General features: G+C 47.5%; 2 protein-coding genes and 1 pseudogene across 2 annotated transcripts; all 3 read right to left on the reverse strand.

Moving 5' to 3' along the window:
• Positions 1-1,913: 1,913 nt before the first annotated feature.
• Positions 1,914-3,888, reverse strand: LOC109757054 (L-type lectin-domain containing receptor kinase IX.1-like; annotated as a pseudogene).
• Positions 3,889-4,101: 213 nt separating this feature from the next.
• Positions 4,102-6,435, reverse strand: LOC109757055 (L-type lectin-domain containing receptor kinase IX.1-like). The gene has a single exon (XM_020315873.2). It carries the CDS (start codon positions 6,190-6,192, stop codon positions 4,102-4,104), a length of 2,091 nt encoding a protein of 696 aa, XP_020171462.1. The 5' UTR covers positions 6,193-6,435.
• Positions 6,436-10,283: 3,848 nt separating this feature from the next.
• On the reverse strand, positions 10,284-14,005 carry LOC109757056 (wall-associated receptor kinase 2). Its single transcript, XM_020315874.4, has 3 exons — positions 13,012-14,005; positions 12,109-12,279; positions 10,284-11,631 (listed from the first exon to the last, which is right to left on the reverse strand). The coding sequence occupies exons 1-3, from the start codon at positions 13,970-13,972 to the stop codon at positions 10,466-10,468; spliced, it is 2,298 nt and encodes a 765-aa protein (XP_020171463.1). The 5' UTR covers positions 13,973-14,005; the 3' UTR covers positions 10,284-10,465.
• Positions 14,006-21,829: the final 7,824 nt, after the last annotated feature.

Here is a 21,829-nt window from a genome sequence, read left to right on the forward strand (position 1 = left end):
GGGTCAAAAAGCACGCACGTCGTTCTCCTCTGGATCGCACGAATCAGACCAGCCCCTCCTTAGATCTAGTCCAACCGTAGCAAGGCAACACCACGCCACCGCTGAGCCACCGCCGACAAGCGTTGCATCGCACCACCGGGAACCGTGATCTAGCGCTTCATTGCAGCACCGGGACGCCGTGGGCGAGCGCTCCATTGCAGCGCCGGATGCCGCCGCCGAGCTCCATTGCATCACCGGGAGCGCCGTCGAGAGCATCATTGCAACAGCGGGAGCCTCCGGCGTGGGCTCCATTGCAGCGGCTGACCATCGGGACGCCAGCGAGTGCTTCATTGCAACAACGGGAGCGGCGTGGGCTCCACTACAGCAGCTGACCATGGGGACGCCGGCGGGTGCTCCATTACATCACCGGGAGCTCTTCATTGCAACAGCGGGAGCCGCCGGCATGGGCTCCATGGCAAGCAGATGACCACCGGGGCGCCGGCGTGCGCTCCATTGCATCACCGGGAGCTCTTCATTGCAACTGCGGGAGCCGCCGGTGTGGGCTCCATTGCAGCAGCTGAGCGCCGGGACGCCGACGAGCACTTCATAGCAACAACGGGAGCCGCTGGAGTGCGCTGCATCACAGGTTCGAGAGCCGGCAGCGAGCGCTGCATCGCAGCACCGGCGAGCACGACCCCAGCTGCAGCCTCGATGGTTGCCCTTACAGTATCTGCATCGGTGGCGGCGTTCGATGACGACACCCCCGTTGCAGCACCTACAGCGACTGTCGTTGCACGTGGAGAAGTAGGAACCGACGGTGACCGCCGTTGCAGCACCTCACAACAGCAACATCAGCGAGCGGTGGCCGTCCTTCTGCTTTGTAACCGCGGTCTGGAGCAGCGGCTGCAGAAAAACGGCGGTTCCTCGGGTGCACATGAACACGAGTTGAAAGCTTGCAGCAGCGGGAGCCATTTACTGCCGGCGTTGGTTTCGATCTAGAGGAAAGGGAGGGCCTGGGAAAGGAGAGAGGAATTCTGCAGGACAGGAGAAAAGAGCGAGGCGAGGAAGACAATGGCATGAGGAGAAAATGGGTGGTCATGCGCTTGTGCGGGATAAGGCAGATGGATAAGCGGCGGGTGGGCCTAGTCAGCGGACGCGTGTCAAACGCTGAAGGAGGCTTACGAATCATGGGATCAGTCGGTCAAAAAGAAGCGTTTCCCTAATAGGATTACAATACACTAGGTAACATGGTATCCATAAGTCTTTTTTTGTTGTTGACATCACATGGTATCCGCAAATCTTTTATCTATAAAGCACTACATAATTGCAAACGATCAAAGAAGTTCAGGTAACGGCTAGCGCACACAACAAACAGTGGCTAGTACTAGTACACATCGGTACGTACACTTATATGTACAGCTCTGCCACGTCTCACTCACAACATTTTTTTTCTTCGAAAATGGGCGCTTTATTACTTAAAAACTTTAACCATTACACACGGTCTCTGCGTAACTAAGATGCACACAGCCAAATAAGATTCTCTCATACAAAAGAAAAATAAAAAAGGCAAAATACAAAAAGTTCCGTACAACGCCTAAAGCGAAGGAGGGCCAATCCTAAAATCATGCGGCCATCCATGTTGAGTAAAAGTATCTCTCGCCGTACCCTTCAATCGTATACACACCTTCGTAAATATGTCTCGATTCTCCACGTGTTATAGAGAGGACCATAAACGAAGAGTCCCGGTATATCTGTAGATAACCCGCATCAAAGAAGTATTTTTAACCGGAATATGAGAACTGCAAGAACATCAAGCCTAAACGACCATACAAGACATATAACAAGACGATGGCCCCACTTCCAGGAGGTGGCGAAGCTTCTTTCATTAGTGATCCTTAGTTTATATCACAAACTCTACACTAAAGTAAATTTGGTCATCTGCCACTGATTGCCCAAGACACCTCGCTTGAAACATTGGGTGACAACAACGCATTGTCATCATGTGTTCCAAGGGAGACACAGGATATCAGCCGTCGCAGGGCTGGTAGCCTGACATCCTTGGACTGCAAGACGTCCATGAGTTGCACGACTGGCGGCCGCGCACTCGGCCACGGGTGCGTGCACCAGAGCCCCACGACAAGCCTGCGGTGGAATGGTCACTTACAGCCGCCGCCGTCGTTGAGCTGTTGCAAGTTTCCTCCCTTTAGCTTCTCATCCACTGCTTCAACAATGGCTCCCTTTTCGTATAGGTCCCACTTTCACTTGAGCAATGGAATGAAATTGTCGCCCGATTGCTCCATTTCCATGTCCGGGCTGGCCGGACACGACCTCCAATACGACGATGCCAAAGCTATAGACGTTGGCTTCGGTGCTCGGTCGACGGGTGCGGATGAACTCAGGGTCTATGTACCCTGCGGTGCCCATGCCGACCTTTGTGGTCCGCGGCCCTACTCCATGCTCCACGAGCCTCACCAGCAGGAAATCCGCGAGCTTTGTGTTGCATGATGAGTCGAGGAGTATGTTGTTGGGTTTGATGTCGCCATGCAGCACACACTGATCACACTCTATGTGGAGATAGCGTAGTGCAGATCCTAGGCGAAGGATGATCTTGTACCTCTTTGATCATGTGAGGCGGCGGCTGGTGTTGTATATGTGTCGGTCAAGGCTGCCTTCAGGCACGAGCTCAGAGATCAGTAGTAGCCCCTTGCGGCTGCCGGACCAGCCTAGCAAGTTCACAAGGTTCTGGTGCCTTAGCCGGCTTAGGATTTTCACCTCCGATTCGAACTCTTTCCTCCCTTGTGAAGATGATTCTGCAGACAACTCTTGATGGGTGGTGGTCGCTAAGGTTGTCGCCCGGGTAGACGTTACCGAAGCCCCCTCGCCCGAGCTTCCCCTCCTCTGCAAAGTCCTTGGTGGAAGCGGCCAGCTCACGCTAGCGGTACCTTCTAGGGCCTACTCTTCTCTCGAACTGAGGTTGCTCATGTGCTTTGTCGTCGGAATCATGTACCCTCTCCCATACGCATCGCCGATGGACTAAGACGGCGATGGCACAGAGCAACACGAGAAATGCTACTACTGTGAAAGGCACTAGCACGAGCACTAGTCGCCCCCGTTGCAGACTAGTAGCCACTGTGGCATCATCTAGAGTGGAGCTAAATGACAATACAACACTTGATGCAACTCGGCGCACATGCCAGTTGCTGCAGCAAAGCCAACTGCAACTTCCTGGGGCAAATCCTTCTTCATGTCCCAGATGTGTTTAGGTTGTAAAGCGGCTCATCGCCATTCATCTGGAGTCGGGCAACTAGGATGCCAATGCGGTTGTCGTAGCTGATCTCGGCAGTCAAGACGGCTTCGTCAGAGACCATGCGCTTGGTCAAGTTCGTGTAGGCCTTGGAGTTGATGGAGTTGACGTTTATGACGACGTGGTTGTCGCTGTGATCCCAGGGGCTTACGAAGGTGTCGAACTCCACTGAGACGATGCAGCTGTCGCCGGTGGCATTCAAGTTGTTGATGTCATTAAAGAGAGCAAGGTACCCGCCGTGGCCATTGGGCGGGAGCCTGGATGGGTAGTGTGCTAGTAAGAAAGACATACCGTCAGCCACACCCTTTTTGGGTGTGAAGCTTAGATCATGATCAGACTATAACTATCTCATGACAGTGATCAAATGAATAACAGAAGTTTAGTAACTATATTTTCTCATGATAAGATCTCAATAAACTTGAAGGTAATAATATGAAAGCTCGAATCATCAACAAGATCAAAATGAATATAATACAATATGGGTAACATGGTATTTCGCAAGTCTTTTACCTATCAAGCAATACGTACATAATTGCAAAAGATCAAAGAAGTTCAGGTGACGACCAATACACATAGCACAAAGTAGCTAGTACTAGTGCACACATCGATACATACGCTTATATGTACAACTCTGCCACATATCACTCACAACATTATTGGAAAATCAGAACAGCAGAACAGCAGAACAGCAGCAACATCAACACTAAACGACAATGCAAGACATAACAAGACGATGGTGCCACTTTCAGGAGGTGGCAAAACTTCTTTTATTAGTGATGCTTGTTTATATCACAGACTCTACTATAAAGTAAATTTTATCATCTGCCACTTATGGCCCAAGACACCTCGCTGCAAACATTGGCAGACGACAAGGCATTGTCTCCGTGTGTCCCAAAGGAAACGTCGGATGTTGGCCGTGACAGGGTTGGCAACGTGACATCTTTGGACTGCAAGACATTCATGAGTTGCACGACTGATGGCCGTGCACTCGGGCACGGGTGCGTGCACCAGAGCCTCACGACAAGCGTGCGGCGCATCTGCCACTTACAGCCGCCGTTGTTGTCGAGCTGCTGCCAGTTTCCTCCCTTTAGCTTCTCATCCACCGCTTCAACAATGGCTTCCTTCTCGTAGAGGTCCCAGATCCACCTGAGCAACGGAATGAATTTGTCGCCCGATTGCTCCATTTCAATGTCCGGGCGCCGACCAGACACAACCTCCAATAGGACGATGCCAAAGCTGTAGATGTCAGCTTCGGTGCTCGGCCGACGGGTGCGGATGAACTCCGGGTCTATGTATCCCGCGGTGCCCATGACGACCTTGGTGGTCCGCGGCCCTACTCCATGCTCCACGAGCCTCGCCAGCCCGAAATCAGCGAGCTTGGTGCTGCATGATGAGTCGAGGAGAATGTTGCTGGGTTTGATGTCGCCATGCAGCACACACTGATCCCACTCTGTGTGGAGATAGCGTAGTGCAGATCCCAGACCAAGGATGATCTTGTACCTCTCTGACCACGTGAGGAGGCGGCTAGTGCTGTATATGTGTCGGTCGAGTCTGCCTTCAGGCACAAGCTCGTAGATGAGCAGAAGCCCCTTGCGGCTATCGGACCAGCCTAGCAAGTGCACAAGGTTCCGGTGCCTCAGCCGGCTTATGATCTTCACCTCCGACTCGAACTCTTTCCTCCCCTGCGAAGATGATTCCGCAGACAACATCTTGATGGCCACCGGACGGTCATGGTCGCTAAGGCTGTCGCCCCGGTAGACGTTACCGAAGCCCCCGCGCCCGAGCTTCCCCTCCTCCGCAAAGTCCTTGGTGGCGGCGGCCAGCTCACGGTAGCGGTACCTTCTAGGGCCTACTCCTCTCTCAAACTCAGCTTGCTCACGTGCTTCGTCGTCAGAATCATCTACCCTCTCCCAAACACGCCGCCGATGGACCACGACTGCGATGACACAGAGCAACACGAGAAATGCTACTACTGTGGAAGGCACTAGCACGGGAACTAGTCGCCCCTGTTGCGGACTAGTAGCCACCGTGGCATCATCTAGAGTGGAGCTAAACGACCAAGACAACACTTGATGCAGCTCAGTGCACATGCCAGTTGCTGCAGCGAATCCGACTGCAACTTTTTGGGGTAAATCCTTCTTCATGTCCACGGACGTGTTTACCTTGTAAAGCGGCTCGTCACCATCCATTTGGAGTCGGGCGACCAGGATACCCGTGCGGTTGTCGTAGCTGATCTCGGCAGTCATGACAGCGTCTTCAGAGACCAGACGCTTCGTCACGTTCGTGTAGGCCCTGGAGTTGATGGAGTTCACATCTATGCCGACGTGGTTGTCGCTGTGGTCCCAAGTGCCGCGAAAGGTGTCGAACTCCACCGCGACGACGCGGTCATTACCGGTGGCGTTCAAGTTGTTGCTGTCGTTGAAGAGAGCGAGGTTCCCGCCGTGGCTGTTGGGAGGGAGCCTGGACGGGTATTGCGCCAGGAAGAAAGACATACCGTCAGCCACACCGTCGTTGGGCGTGAAGCTCAAGTTACAGAGACGAAGCCGGTCGTCCGTCTCATTTTTTAGCCTGATCCGGAATGTGAAGTTGGAGGAGAAGCTGGCCACCTCGCCCGTGGTGTTGTCCCAGAGCGGCACCGGGCGCGCATAGGAAGCCCGGCCGACGCTGAAGAAGTTGGCTTTGATCTCATTCTTCGTTAGCTCGATGGCGCCGGAGCCCATGCGTGTATCACGCTCGCACCTGAGCTCAGTGTCACAGAGGTCGCCGGAGCCAGAACCGGAGAAGTTGAAGCTGAAGGAGAGCGCGGTAGCTAGGCCCAGAGGTGCACTGACTAGCAACGACAGTGAGTAGCAGAGACAAATGGAGATGGAGAGAAGGTGGTGATGAAGGCTCGTTACTACAGCAGCCATTGTTGCTGTTAGGCTCGGGGATCTAGCTAGCTTCGGTTTGTCTTTTTTCTGCAAAAGAGAGCTCCCTCTCCGATGTTATATAAACGAAACCAATGCTCTTGGTACAAGACAACTTCCTCAGTTGCCACTTGGCACCATGCAGGATCGATGTAATTTGGCCGGCAGTTTTTCCAACAATAACACCATAGCAGCCTAGCTATAATACTATGTTCAAATAATCTGGATTTGGCCGATGTAAAAAAAAAAAAACTGTCGACTAGTTTGTTTTTGCACCGCTTCAAGTAAACAAGCAATCTAAGTCATGGTGGCATAGCGCCAGGGGTTGAAGCAGCTGCCGAATTTCAACGCCGTTGGCGTTGGTGCGATTGCTAGTCAAAACACCCTAACTAATAATACTATGTTGGAGATAATCTTGAGTAGGTCAGTTAAAAGAAAAACTTGACTAGGCCGTTTTTGGCATCCAGCTGTCAAGTAAACAAGCAGTCCAAATCGCGGTGGCGTGATCGGAGACCAGATGCTTGCTCACACGATTTCTTTTAAATATATTTCCTCCATTTTTAAATATAAGTCTTTCTAGAGATTTTAATAAGGACTACATATGGATGTATATATACATATTTTTGAGTGTAGATTCACTCATTTTGCTTCATATGTAGTTTATATTGAAATCTCTAAAAGGACTTATATTTAGAAACGAAGGGAGTTTTACTTTCCTAACGAATTTTCATATCTATACTATCAACTGAAAATTTGCAAATATACGACCTCGTGGCTACAAGGTCTCTTGGTTGCCGAACTCCAACTCGGTTGGCACTGAAGCGATTACTAGTCAAAACACCGTAACTAATAATGCTGCATTGGAGATAATCTTGACTAGGTCCATTTCAAAAGAATTGACTAGGTTACTCTCTTCAGTAGAGAACCAAACGGCAATGAGATCAGTGAGTTTCCTGCCACACTTCTTTTATTTTGTTTTGTCTATACAACCAACATAAACTACTTGTAGACTTCACTTTTAAAAAAGGCTTGTCGTCCAATGGCAATTCCCATAAAGCAAAAGGAAAAAAAAAACCAAAAGGACGTTAATTAGTTAGCAACATCTATCAACAACAATTTGCTTTTCTTTATATTTCAAATATTAAATTTGTAACACATAATTGTAAATTATTTTCCTGACATTCTATTTTTTATTTAGGATTAGGATTTATTTATAAGTCTGCTTTCATTTCTACCAAGGGTGAGTAGCTTATCAAGCGTCGAATACGAGAGGTAGAATCACAGGAATAGGTAATTACACGTTATCATTGCACTAGCACATTTGATATTTACCATGAACTGAATTTCTCCACACCTAACTTCCTCATTGCAGACCTAAGCTCTAATATGTTCCCTTCACCTAATCTCTCCCTGGTCTTTCACAACGCCCCCGCGTCGCCCTCCCGCTAGAGCGGCTCGGGTGGAAACCCTAGCCCCCCGCCGCCGGGCACGTCCATCCTCCCCTTCCCCTCCGCCGCCGCTACAGGAGGTCGCCGGGCGAAGCCCCAGACGGCTGATGGCGGCGGCGGAGGCTCTCTTCTCTTCCCTCCCGTGCCAGATCAGTGAGGCGGGTCACCCATGGCGCCGGGGCGCTTTCCCCCGATCTGCGTCGCGGCGGCGCGGTGTCTTAGGCGACGGCGCAAGGCGGCGGCATGGTGCTGGGCGGGGGCGGCGGAGCTGCTAGACTCCGAGGAAGATCTGGTGGCGACGGCCGTTCGATGGGCTAGCGGGGTCATGGTGGCCTTGGTCGCGGTGGCCGGCGGCTCGACCTATCGGCGGCGGTTGGATCCTGGGGCGGCGGCCCTGGAAGGTGGCGGCGGGTGAAGCTCGTGCCTCCCGCGGCAGCATGGCGTGGTGCTGTCCCTATCCAAGGCGGATCTGCATCGCCGATCTCGTGGTTTTGCCGCGGATTGGTTCAGATCAGAGACGGTGATGAGCGTGCGGGATCCATCTCGGCGGCTCTCGCGGTTTGGCGAGGTGGGGTGGGAGCCCTCCTCCCAGGCTCCAGTGGTGGCACATTCAGGCAGTGGCCGGTGCGCCAGGGCTCCTACGGTGGCACTGCTGTTGCGGTTGGTCGCCGGATCTAGGTGGCTAGATCTGGGGCTTTGAAGGCGATCGAGACAGTGCACAGGTTGTCGGGTGGATTTCTTGGGATGGATCTGGGTAAAAACTTGGTCTTCCATCGTTGGCCGGAGCCGGTGATGACGATGCCCTTATCATCGTTTCCTTCATGAAGGCATCATCGAGGTGAAGCTCCCAACCCCACCCAATACCTCCGGGGGAAACCCTAGATCAACTGATCGGATGACGGCGGCATTCATGTGTTGTTACCCCCTTGGGGGCGGCATTCTTGGAGTTGCACTCGGGCTCGAGGGACCAGCGGATGGCTTCTTCGGTGGAGCGGTGTTTATTTCTATATATTCATGGCGGCGGTTCTCGGCGGCATGGAGCAGTGGAGGCTTGGCGTCAGATGTGTGGCGATGGACACGCGCAGGACGTCGACGTTGTCTGGCGTCGTGGTGGCGTCGATGGCAGAGAGGCCTGACAAGGTCGATACGTCAGTACATGCTTTGAGGATGGATCGAGGGAAGACGGAGGTGACGGCCCTTTGCAGCGTGTGCGTGTGGTACTCACTGAGAGTGCGCCGGACCGGAGTGTTACCCAGTCCCGCCTATGTGGCTTTGGATGGGGCATCTGGCGTTAGATGTTAGGCTTTTATGCGATGTCTATTCGGTATTTGGCCCGGACATTCGGCACACCTTCATCAAGAGAATAGGAGTAGCGACAGGTGTCGTCTAGATGGTGGCCTCAGGCTTACTGCTGTATTTCTTTGTAAGGTCTTTGTGAATAATAAATAATATGGCCGCATGCATCTCCCAGATGCAAAGGCTGGGGTGATTCCTCCTTTTCTAAAAAAAACTTCCTCATTGCAGGAAAACCGTTGTTTATTTTTACGTTCTATACTTTTGTTCTTTAGTAGCAACCTTAGTTATAGCCACTTCATTTTACCCCTCACTACTTGTTTTCGGTCCAAATTATAATCTTCGCAGACACCAAAACAACCAATTCATATGAGACCTGTGACAACTCAATATTCGCATTAACCATCGTCTCCTACTCTTCGATGGGACGATATTTTAAGCTATTTACATGAGAGTGCTGAGACCAACCCTGTTCACTTGCATGACATCAAGAACGTGTTTGGATTGGAGCCAAGAGCAGCCCAACCAAAAAGTTGGTCGTTGACCAGGCGTGGGCGCGTGTTTGGTTGATGACCAATAAATTGGCTCGCCTTGGCTGCCTTAGCCTCCCCAGTTCAATTTTTCGCCAACTTGCGGGCAAGTTGTGGGCGGCAGTATACTGCGCCAATTTTTTGGCACGCCCACGGTTGGCATGGCTAGCTTGGGCAGCATCCAAACACACCCCAATTAACATGTAGGCAATTTGTGCCAAAACTACGGTGAACCTTTTTGTACATATAGGGAATGATTTTGTGAAATTCTTGCTTACATCGTCTTTGCTATTATCCTTCCCATAAATCTGAGCCACACTTTCCATATGGTGCGTGTATACTTAATCCGAAGTATGATTTTAATTGTATATAGTAGATATATAGATAAGATTTCATGGGTTGCACCCACCACCTCATTATTAGAGTCGAGTTATGGGGATATGAGACAAACCTTCGTTCAAAGGAAATTTTGAATCGTCCCTTGTAAATCTGTCCGCAAGGAGTACTTATTGTAGTTGACAAAATTCTGGCTAATGTACCACCAAATAGTGCAAGTATTGAATTCACGCTCTAGCTAGCTCATCCAAATCTCCGAATTAATGGAGAGACAAAGACAATATATGTTTCAGCACCGCCCTCATATCTAGGCTTTCTCTTAGTCTTTATACATGAGATCGATGTAGGCCGCATAATCATTTTCTTTAATACGATGTTAACATGGTCTTGAACTGGAGACCTATTGGCTCTAATTGGATATTGTATTCATGCTCTAGTCAGGTCATCCAAACATACGAGCTGATGAAGAGAGGGTAATATATTTAAACAATAACAAAATAAAATTGTTGCAATCCCGCTTTGCATACGTAGGAGGTCAAGTGAGTGCTTATAAACACGTAAATTATTTGGTGGTAAGCTTAAGGTGGATTTCATAGCAACGACCTAGAAACGTGATACAACCATGGATCGTATAGCTAGCAAACAGTTTCTAATATGTTTCTGACGATCTCATCTAGCGAATTCTATGCTCAACGCGGCTTTCTTCTCAAGGCTGAAAACCCCGGTGGTGTCGCTCTCAGATGACATGGAGCTCTCCATATCTGTGACTGTGAGGTTGTGACACTCCAACACCAGCGGCTGCTGCACTTGGTCAGCAAGCTGCTTGAGCTCCTCTGCAACGCGCCTCATCACAGGCCTCCTGTTCCCCGGCATGACTAAGCATCGAGTCGCCAGCTCCGCAGCTTGAACGGCCACTCCCATGCTAGCATCATCGACTATTTCCCTGTCAAAGAGGTGATGGAGCGTGCCATCCCCCATAGACTCCTGAACCATCACCATGAGGCTCTTCCGTTGCTTTGACAGCGGCTTCTTCCCGGTTAGGAGCTCCAGAAGGAGGACCCCAAAGCTGTAGACGTCGTTCTTGTGGGTGAGCTGGTACTCAAGCAGGTACTCTGGGTCAACGTAGCCCGCTGTGCCTCTGGCCACCACCTGGGTCTTCTCATCGATGGTGGAGCAGCCGAAGTCAGACACCTTGGCGACCCATCCGTCGCTGAGAAGGATGTTGGCGGGTTTCACGTCGCCGTGGAGTATCGGGTGCGCCAGCGAGTGCAGGTACGCCAGTGCTCCGGCGGACTGCGCGGCGATCCTTAGACGGGTCCCCAGGGTGGCGCGACACGAGGTCGGCTGGCTGTACAATAGCTCCTGCAGGGTTTTGTTCTTCACGTACTCGTACACCAGGATGGGCACCTCGAACTGCAGGCAGCAACCCAGGAGCTTGACGATGTTGGGATGGTCGACACGGCAGAGTATCACCAGCTCCTGCACGAAGTCCTTCCTCCTGCTCTCGTCCACCTCATTGCATCTTTTTACAGCCACGAGTGTGTCCTTGCCGTCGACGTCGAGGACCGCCTTGTACACGGTCCCCTGCCCTCCTTCCCCGATGATGTTCTCCTTGTCGAACATGTTTGTTCCCGCCTCGATCGCTGCTCTGGCATAGACAGTGAACCCAATGTTACGCTCTACTCTCATAATTTCTGATAGTATCTCGCCCCCGTGTTGTTGATAGTATTCATCACTCTGCCTGATCAGTGCTTGTCTCTTGATACTCCTTTTGTGACGGATAATTTCTATTGCAAGGATGCAGACTAGGACAATCAGAACAACGCCGAAAGCTCCTGAAGAGTAGATACCAAGGTTACTTAGTAGTCATTTCTCATTTTGGGCAGAAGAGAACATGTGTTTTGATTTAGTAGAAGATGGAATTAATTGGCACTAAGATGAATTAAACACTGGTCTAATATAATTTTGATATACTATGTACTTAGGCTCCCTGCAATGGGAGTATTTCATAAGCGGTATCATGCATGCAAACTAGTTATTTTTTATGAGGTGACCACAATTAAACGAGAAAAGAAAAGATTTGGTTTCATCTCATGATACCTATCATATTATACATTGTATCATACATAGCAATAAATGAGGAAATCTAAGATACTAACTTATGATACTATGCATTATGAAAGCAATATCATACTCTAGTATCATATGAATTATATTATTATACGATACTTGCCATTGCGGGCAGCCTTAGATTGTAGACATCGTGTTAAAAAAATGATTGCATTAGGCATATGTCAGAGATGTAGACGTACCAATACCGAATTTTTCTCCAAGGCCAAGTGTGTGGTTTCTCTCGCATGTCCCATTTTGGGCGTCACCTTTGGTATGCTTGGGACAACTACACTTGAATCCACCAGGCAAATTTTTGCAAGTTCCAGGTACAGAGCAAGGGTATTTTGCCAGGTCTGCGCACTCGTTAATATCTGCCACCGAAGATCATATTTTCAGGGAATCAAAGATCAAATACTCTATATCTAAATATATAGACTAACCTATTTCTCAACATGCAAGCATATCACTTCAGCATGCAACATACATACATGGTAAAAGATTGGCCCCAATATGCAACAATGCATAGGAAAAAGCTCACTTCAACATGCAAACATGCAAGATAAGTTACTCTATTGTGCTCTTTAAATTAATAATATTTTGCAACTGTAAAATAATCAAACACAATAAATCATATATATTTTTAGTTTTAGTTCTCATATTGTTACTCCAATCACTGAACCAAACCTCATTGAAATATACTCCCTCTGATCCAAAAAAAGTGTCACAACTTTAAACTAAGGTTAGTTCAACTTTAATTTTGTTTCAAGCCGCGGCACTTATTTTGGATCAGAGGGAGTATTATACAGCATTCCAAAACAATTTGCGAGGTATCTATAAGATTTTATGCCAACAAATCATCTAATTAATATAGGCCTTTGTTAAAAAAGACAGAAACAGTGATAGAAACAATGTGAAGCTCTATTGTTTTTTGTGAAGAAATAGTTTCCCCTTCTTACAACCACAATAAACTTTCCGGGCAAAAAAAAGTATACTTTTTTCTAACAAAAATCTACATGAATCATTGCATAGATTTTATGGTTTATGAATTGATTGAGAAACAGCAATCCTGTGTATAATATTATACTATTGTTTTGTGTTGGTACCTTTGCATCCTTGCTCCGGATCTTGGAGGTAAGGATTGCCTTGATAGCCTTTGGAGCAATTGCAGAAGTAGCCGGGTCCATTGAGCGAGTCGAAGCACTCGCTGTTGTCGCTGACGCAGGCGTAGGACGAGGGATCCTTGCGCGCCGCGTCGCACGTCTCGTTCCCGACAGCCCAGTCCACCGCCAGTGGCATCTCTCCGGCGAAGCTGGTGTTAAACCCCGGCGTGGTCGCGTAGGTCGTCGAGAAGGTGAAGTCGGAGTCGTCCATGAGCACGGCGTAGCTGCAGCGGCTGACGTTGTGGATCTCCTTGGTGTTGAAGCCAGAGTCGAACAACACTCGGTAGTACTGCAGCCCCCTGGGGATGGCGGTCTGGCAGCACCCTATCCCGGAGCAGGAGCCGTTGCTGAGGGCCGACCTGACGTCGCCGCTGTCGCCTCCGCGGCGGCACATGGCCACGCACCCGCTCATGTACTGGTCGTCGGCGTCGTCGCCGTGCTCGCCCTCGATGTACGCCAGCGTTTGGCAGCCGATGACCGTGAACTTGTTGGTGTCGGCGAACCTGTAGGGCGTGCCCTTGAAGTTGAGCTCCCACGGTACCGCGTCCATGTCCCGGGTGGTGGTGTTGTAGCAGTAGGTGGAGATGCTCATCTTCATCCGGGCCTGACCCTGCTGCAGCGAGACGCTGACGACCTCCACGTCGTAATAAAACGGCCTGCGGCGCCCGCCATTCACATCGGTCTCGTTGCAGGTCAGGCCGAAGCCGGGCATGGCGCAGTCGCTGGTGCTGTCGCCGGGCGAATCGACGATGCCGAACGGGTAAGGGATGTCCACGCCGCCGCATTCCCTCTGGCAACTGCTGCTAGGCTGTGTGGGCAGCGCTGCTCCAACTCCAAGCAGCGCCAGGCCGAGCCATACTACTAGTACAGGTACAGCTGCAGCTGCTGATTTGTGGGACGGCATGGACGGGTCGAGGGGCTTGCTTGCCTTGCTGCGTCGCTGGGACCGGCATGCTCTGGGTACTGAGTTGCTTAAGTACTAGTATTATGTAATGACCCAGTCCAGACGACGACTTGGATGTGAGAAAGGTAAGGGGAGAAAGTATCAGGTGATACCGAAGGTTACGTGCTCCCATGCATCACATGATATGAGACGACGTGGGTCGTTGGATATGAAATCCAAGGGTCACAGGACGAGCTCCGAGACTTGCACGTGAACATCAGATTTCTGGAGGTCTTTTCTAAAAAAAATCAGGAGCTTATGGTCTAACTTTTGGATTTCAGATCCAACGGCTCGCGTCATCTCGTATCATGCGAGCACCTAGCCTCCCGTGTCACCGGATGCTCTCTCAAAGTAAACGGTGAATGAATGAATATTCCAATTACACTGGAGTAGCCAACAAAAGTTGTTCAAACCAGGCAACATCAAGGCCTGAATATTCCAGTGATACTGATGCAAGCTACTGGTATACTAGACGGTAGCACATGACTCTACTACTACAAGACAGTGTACTCCGTCAGTCTACTCCAGCTGGCCATGGAAGTACGTGAGTGACTGCTTCCGGGTGTGCGGTCAAGTCATGCAAGCTATTGAAAATTTCAATCACGGTACGGTTGGGCCAGGGAAGGGAAGCATCCATCCACGACGGTACCAATGGGAGAAATGTCACAAATGATCCATATCCACGCGGTTACAGTTACTGTCTGCTAGCTAGCGCAGGTCTCCGGCGGGGACGCGGGCGACGACTCGCAGTCGTCCCTTCCTTGCCTGGTCAAGCTGACTTGTCACGCACGGCCGCACGTCCCTTCCTCCAGTTTCCAGTCTGCTCAAGTGGGAGGAACTAGAGAGACAATCAGACATCAATCATCAACTGTAAATCTTTATTAGCAACAGTAATGCTATTGACGTATATGGGGAGCTTGCTATATAACGGCCGTTGTGAAAATAGGGACAGTGCCGAAGGATTTTGCGCCTATACTCCCATTGCAGCGTGCATGCACGCAAAAGAAGACAAAGCCGCTGATGTCAGCAAGATTTAATCCTATTTAAAAAATGTAAACTGTTTTCTGATTCTTAATCCATTTTTACCATTAAATACCTCTTGACGAAAGTTAGTATGTACATACGACTTTTCTTGGGGTCAAATGATAACAAGCTATGCAAGTTACCAAGCTCTTCACGCAGAAGCTACCGGGTATGAAAAATGGATATTTTTTGTTTTGCAACATTTCAATGGACTTTTCGGTCGAAAGTTATCATGCGGTACTATTAGAGTTACCAATAATGCCCATATGTGTTACCGACAATCAGTGGTGCAGCTTGAAGCCCGTTGTTGACCGGGCTTGCAGGGTCAAACATAAGGAAATAGCCCGTGCTGGTGTTCCAAGGCCCGAGAATAAATGTACAGTGTAATAATTTTCAAATGCTTGGCAGCTAATACATCCTAGATGTATCTATATTCATTTTTTTTCTTATTCATTCAATGATATAATTAAAATTTAGTGTCACATGACATATTTTCTTTCTATTTTTGGACTTTTCAGAAAAATCAATTTTTGAAGGACCAAAGAAACAGAGAAAATTATTTCAGGAAGTTTCGGGACAAGACGGAGCCAAAGGCACATGGACCACGGAGCCCCCCCCCCCCCCCCACCCCCATTCCCACAGGCCTCTAGGACGCAACCAGAAGAGGGTTGTGTGGCCTCCCAGTACCCCTGTCCACCGCCATTATAACCCCTGAAAAACCCAAAAATAATTATCGAGGATTTATTTTCCGCCGCAATCCAAGCTGGAAGCCTTTTTCGGTAGTCAGTCGGAGGGGAAATTCATCACGGCACCCATCTTCATCAATCTTGGTGTCAACATGTCCATGTGTGTGTAGTTCTCTCTATGTGCCCATAGCAGCAGCTAGATGGCAATCTCAAACTTGTTCTTCAATAGAATTGAGCTGTCCTACATGATTGTCATTCATCTAATGTAATTTTCATGTTGTGTTTGTTGCGGTGTGATGAACTATCACTTTATGATCAGGTTTATACATGTTTTATTCATGAATTCATATGAATTATTGCTGCATACATTATAGACAAGTATGCTCTCCATTCTATTTCTATTAGTCTTTGCAATGACCATGATTAGATGAATGATGTCCAAGTAAGCTATAAGTAGTGACAGAAAGTGAAAAAGACTTGTATTCTGTTGTTGGCATGAAGGATAAAAACATAGTTCTGTGGTTGTCCCTTAAACACGGGGCGAATAGAATATATTATCAACATCATGCAATCATGGTTAATGAGATAGTATGTTTACTTAATACCTTTGAGATGCATGCTGAATAGCGGTCATGGAGTAGAGTATTATCTATAGATGGTGTTGGATTAAAGTTATATAGATGTACATATGTGATGTCGATTATGCCATGTATGATCATAGTTACAAAAATTGCAATTTAATCGATACACAACTGTAAATTATTCACCACGTAATGTTATATTTTATGGGGAGATGCCACCAGTGGAACAATGGATCCTTTCCATTCATCTCGATTGCTTTCAACCTCGATCAATGCACTTTTATTTCTGTCTACGAACTGAACATTTTTGTTTATTTTGTTATACTAAACACATACAAACACAAGTTACATTAATCCTTGTAACTAGCAATGATAGTGAGACTGAAAATCCTGCTAATTTTGTTAGGGACCAAGACAAGTAATCTAGTTGTGTGAAGGTACTGATCATTGACTGGTGTTCACCAACTAGTTCGCTAAATCTTATGGTCATCCACTTGAGGAAAAATGTTGCTTGCCCACAAACCTTTGCACTTGAGGGCCTAACAGCCCCCTTGAAGAGAGGAAGCAAGCCTTTTATTGATGCCATTGTCCAGGAGATATTTGCTTCAGTGATAGGTTCTACCCTCCATTACTTTACTCATTATTCATCTTGCTTAGATAGATTTTATTTATCTTGAGTTTGCTTTTCTGCATTTAAAAAAATGTAAAAACACAAAAGTATTGAAATTTCAGCATGCTAGTCCTAACAACCTCATTGACACACAAAGCAATGAAACGATAAATCCTGAAGTTCCAAATATGTTACATATTTTAACCAATAGATAATAATGAAAAACTAAATAAGAAAATGCTATTCAGTTATGCTCACCAACAGATCAAAGGTGTTTTCTTTTCCAATGACCCGCAAGAGTAACTCTTTTGAGAGAGAATTCAGCAGATAGCTGAGAATTGCTCATCCCTGGTCGGCCATGGTCCGTAGACTGGGTTCGGCATGATGACCGTTGTTTTGTCCGAGTGTTGCTGCTCCACCGTCTTCGGGGGAGCTGCGTCAGTGCCGTCCAGGAGGTCGATGACCTGCGCTGCTCACAGGGCCGGCATAACCTGGGCCTTCCAGAGGAGGAATTTCCCCCTTGCGAGCTTCTCAGTCGGCGGTGGTCGAAGGTTGAGAACAACCGGGCAAAAGGCGGACGACAAGGCGAGATGATTTTTGACCGGAAGCTAGATAGATTGGAAGAGGCCTGCTCCGTATACCATGTAAGGATTGTTGGAAGTGTTCCTACCCTATGTAGAAGGCCGTGTGGTGTTTATTTATATTAGACAGATATCCTTTGTCGTGGCGTACAAGAAGGATCGAACGATCCCATGGACTATTTAGTTACACAGAGAATTAGGAGAGAGGAAGAGATACATGTGTCTACGTTTACAGAGATTAATTACAACATGTTATGTCTAACACCTTAATTATTATGTTTGGTCTTAATATATGTGCAAATATGTTGTTGAAATATACTACGTAAACTAGAATTGTAATAATTTGGCACAACCAAAATTTTACTCCGCTAAGTTTAGGTATTCGGCTAGAAATAACAAAAATTTAGATACTCAGCTGGATACTCCTCTAAATATTAGGGGATTGACAAAAGATTCTTTTAATCTATATGCTTTATGTAAGAGGTTCTCCTGTAAGGTAAACTAGAACCATAGTGGCGTGGGTTGCCGTGCCTGTCTATTTTGGCAATAAAATGATAGTCATTTTCATAAATGTATAAACAACGAATATGAAAGTAAAATTTGCATAAACCTACTTCTTTGTTAAGAAAAATAAGTCTTTTGTTGCCTGTGCCCAGAGAACAAACGGTGAAAATATTCAAGAAAATATGAATAGTACAGCGGCACGATATCAGTGTTAGGGAAATTATTTAGATCAATATTGATCATCCGACATGCAAATTCTTTGTAACAAATAATGATGATATTTTACTGAACCATCTCAAAATAAGAACTCCGAAAAACTTCTCTCCTTAAGTGAACCCAAATATATACATTAATTTCAGCATTTTCAGCATGTAAATTTTCTCGGCAACTATTTAGAATTTAATTGAGGAGCAGTGTTTCTTTTTCCCTTCATTTTAGCTGTATCAACATAACTCTTCAGTAAAAAGTACATCATGCAATTTAGATTATTTTCCTATATTAAGTTAGCAAGCTCTTTTATTCCGCTTAGTCACCGAGAACATCATCAAGGTGTAAGTGTTGAAGTATCTAAGCAGAAGAAAAAACATAAAGGGGAATAATATCACATAATAGCATGTTGATGGGAAACAGAATGTGCCGCCTTGCAACATCATGTCAATATTGTATGTCTTCCTCAAAGTGATAATGCATCATATAATTTATACATGCTAAGGCAGAAGCCAGTTGAGATATTTAAGCATTTGCTGGAGTTGCTCACATGACCTGTATTCAACAACAATTTCTTTGATTGTGTTCTCAAATATCGCCCATATCATACTTCTTCAGAGCTTGCATTCACGAGTTGTTATGTACTTGTACAATCTTTTTAATAAAAATTGTTAGTTAATGCAGACAATGCAAATAAGGTAAGCATGCAGAGACAGAAGGATAAACATGCCATCAAAAGTCTGTGAGACTAATATACCGGCTCCATCGGTTGCCTTAATTCTAATTTTCGTACTGTACTTCAGTAGACCAACTCTCTCTTATGCCCACAATGTCTTCCAGTGAAAAGCTCTATGAAATAATCTTAATAGAGCAGAAGAGATGGGAATATATAGCATGAAATGAGGTCCCAACTGCTAAGTTGGAGGAAAATAGAGCACAGGTTTAGATCACTTCCGTACCAACCTTCTTAGTTAGGACAACTGATCATTCTAATATCAAAGTGTTCTATCCTCTCTAATCAATGGACGGGTATGTACTTAATGAAAATGAAATGAGGTCCCGACTGCTAAGTTGGAGGAAAATAGAGCCATGGGTTCAGATCACTTTTGTACCAACTTGTTAGGACTTCTTCTATCAACTGATCATTGTAATATCAAAGTGTTTTATCCTCTCTAATCAATGAACGGGTATGTGCTTAATGAAAATGTTTTTGTTTGATTCCCTAAAAAAAATTGTTTTTGTTTGGTGAACATGGAACATGTTTAAAGGATGGCCACACTGACAGTTATCAGTTGTGAACCACCAAACAACAGGGAGCCGTTCACCATATGTAACCAAATCATAGAGAAAATTGTAATGATCTAATCCCTCTGTTCCTAAATATAAGTCCTTTTAGAGATATCACCATAGAGACTACATTCAGATGTACAGAGATGCGTTTTAGAGTATAGGTTCACTCATTTTGCTCCGTATGTAGTCTACAGCGGAATCTTTACAAGGACTTGTATTTAGGAACGGAGGGAGTAGAATGGAAATACATTCTGTAAATAAGGCGATTTTAACAAATATCTCGAAATTCAGAGCATAACATCAAATTGGAGATTGGACAGGTATCAAAGGCTGCTCACAACAATACAACGAGTCAATCTACTCACAGCTAAGGGCAACAATCAGGCAGATGTTGTCTCTTCAGTGTTGTCCTCAAGCGCCACCCTGAACACCCTAGGGCCAGCTGTCCATCCTAAAAAATGGCTATGGGGACGTTGTGGCCATTGTCAAAATGGAGTTAGGTTAGTGTTTTCCAGGAGAGCGCTCCAATAGAGCTGCAAGCGGACGACACTGTTGGTCTCATTTCACAGCCGAAGTTGGCAACCAGAACACTTGCTGCTGTCGCCGTGTTGCAGCCGACGTCACCACATGCCCCAACTGATGGAAGGAAGGAGATGCATATGGACTTCCATGCAGATGCAGGGAGAAGCATCACAGCGGCCACTGGGGAGGGTCATCTCCAGAATCTCCTCTCGCCCATGGAAGAGGAAAACGGCCAACAGAAGTTTAGTCCGAATCCCAGCCGGCACCCTGACGGTCAGCGGCACCTCTTCGCCCAAGCGGATCTGTCGCCCGCTCCACCTTCGTCGCTGGTCATGGGGGTGGGCGAGGAAATGCCCAAGTTGGAGATTTCTCTCAGGATTTTTAACAGTACGTGGTGGAAGACGAAGAAGAGGGGCGGCGGCGCGGCAACGGGAGGGAAGCAGCGGGGATGGCCAACCATAGACCCGAAATCCCAAATCAACCAGAGAGTTCCGATTTTGCTACGGGAATAGTGGCCCATCAACGTCAACCTAGACCTTAGATGATCTGCAGCGCGGCCCATCGCGCATTGACAGAGGTAATTAACGGCCAGGAACGCCTAAAACAGTAGATCCAACGGCTGAACTTGTTAATGCCCTGCGATGGCAGGAAAACTGCTCAGTTATATTTGCAGTGTCGGGGATCGGGGTGTCGTGTCGGTGTCGGGGTGCCGTGTCGGGGTCGGGGTGTCGTGTCGGGGTGTCGTGTCGGGGTGCCGTGTCGGGGTCGGGGTGTCGGGGTGTGGTGTCGGGGTGTCGGGGTCAGGGGGTCAGGGGGTTGGGGTGTGGTGTCGGGGTCAGGGTGTCGGGGTCAGAGGGTCAGGGGGTCGGGGTGCTGTTTCGGGGTCGGGGTGTCGTGTCGGGGTCGGGGTGTCGGGGTGTGGTGTCGGGGTCGGGGTGTCGGGGTCAGGGGGTCAGGGGGTCGGGGTGCCGGGGTGTGGTGTCGGGGTCAGGGTGTCGGGGTCAGGGGGTCGGGGTATCGGGGTGTCGTGTCGGGGTCGGGGTGTCGGGGTCAGGGGGTCGGGGCACTAGTAGAAAAAGGGGCTTTTGTCCCGGTTGGTGAGGCCCTTCAGTCCCGGTTTTTGAACCGGGATTAAAGGGTCGTTACTAATGCCTCTCCCCTTTAGTCCCGGTTCTTACACGAACCGGGACTGACTAATGGAAATTTTATGATTGTTTTTGAAAAAAAAATTTGAATTTTTTTTATTTTCAAATTTCTGAATTATTTTAACCTCTAATCTATAATCATCACCCCTCATCACTGCTCAATTTATCCTCTAATCTCTAATCACCCCTCATCATTCCAAATCATCTAACTTCTCGAACGGTCACCCATCCTCCCACTCCCCCAGCCCGAGCACGCTTAACTTCCGGGATCTATTCTCCCTCGTTTCCAAGTCTACACTTGTTGTTTTCATGACAATAGTAAGATGTCAATCCTATTAACCCTCAGGAATTTTGCTTGAGCATGAAGTGACACATTTCACTGTTTGAGTTTGAAACTATTGTTTTAAAAAAAAATAATTATTTAGTAACACTAATATTTCTTGAATAATTAGTTTGACCATAGTTTGACCATTGTTCGACCACAGTTTGACCACAGTTTGACCAGATTTGACCAAAATTCAAAATAACTAAAATAATTATTTAGTAACAGTAATATTCTAGAATAATTAGTTTGACCATTGTTTGACCACAGTTTGAAAATTTTTCGATTTTTTCCACTCTAGATCTTAAAAGCCCCGTAACTTTTTTCTGTTAGGTTTTTGAGGATTT

The sequence above is a fragment of the Aegilops tauschii genome, chromosome 3 (genome assembly GCF_002575655.3).
Source record: "Aegilops tauschii subsp. strangulata cultivar AL8/78 chromosome 3, Aet v6.0, whole genome shotgun sequence".
NCBI lineage: Eukaryota > Viridiplantae > Streptophyta > Magnoliopsida > Poales > Poaceae > Aegilops > Aegilops tauschii.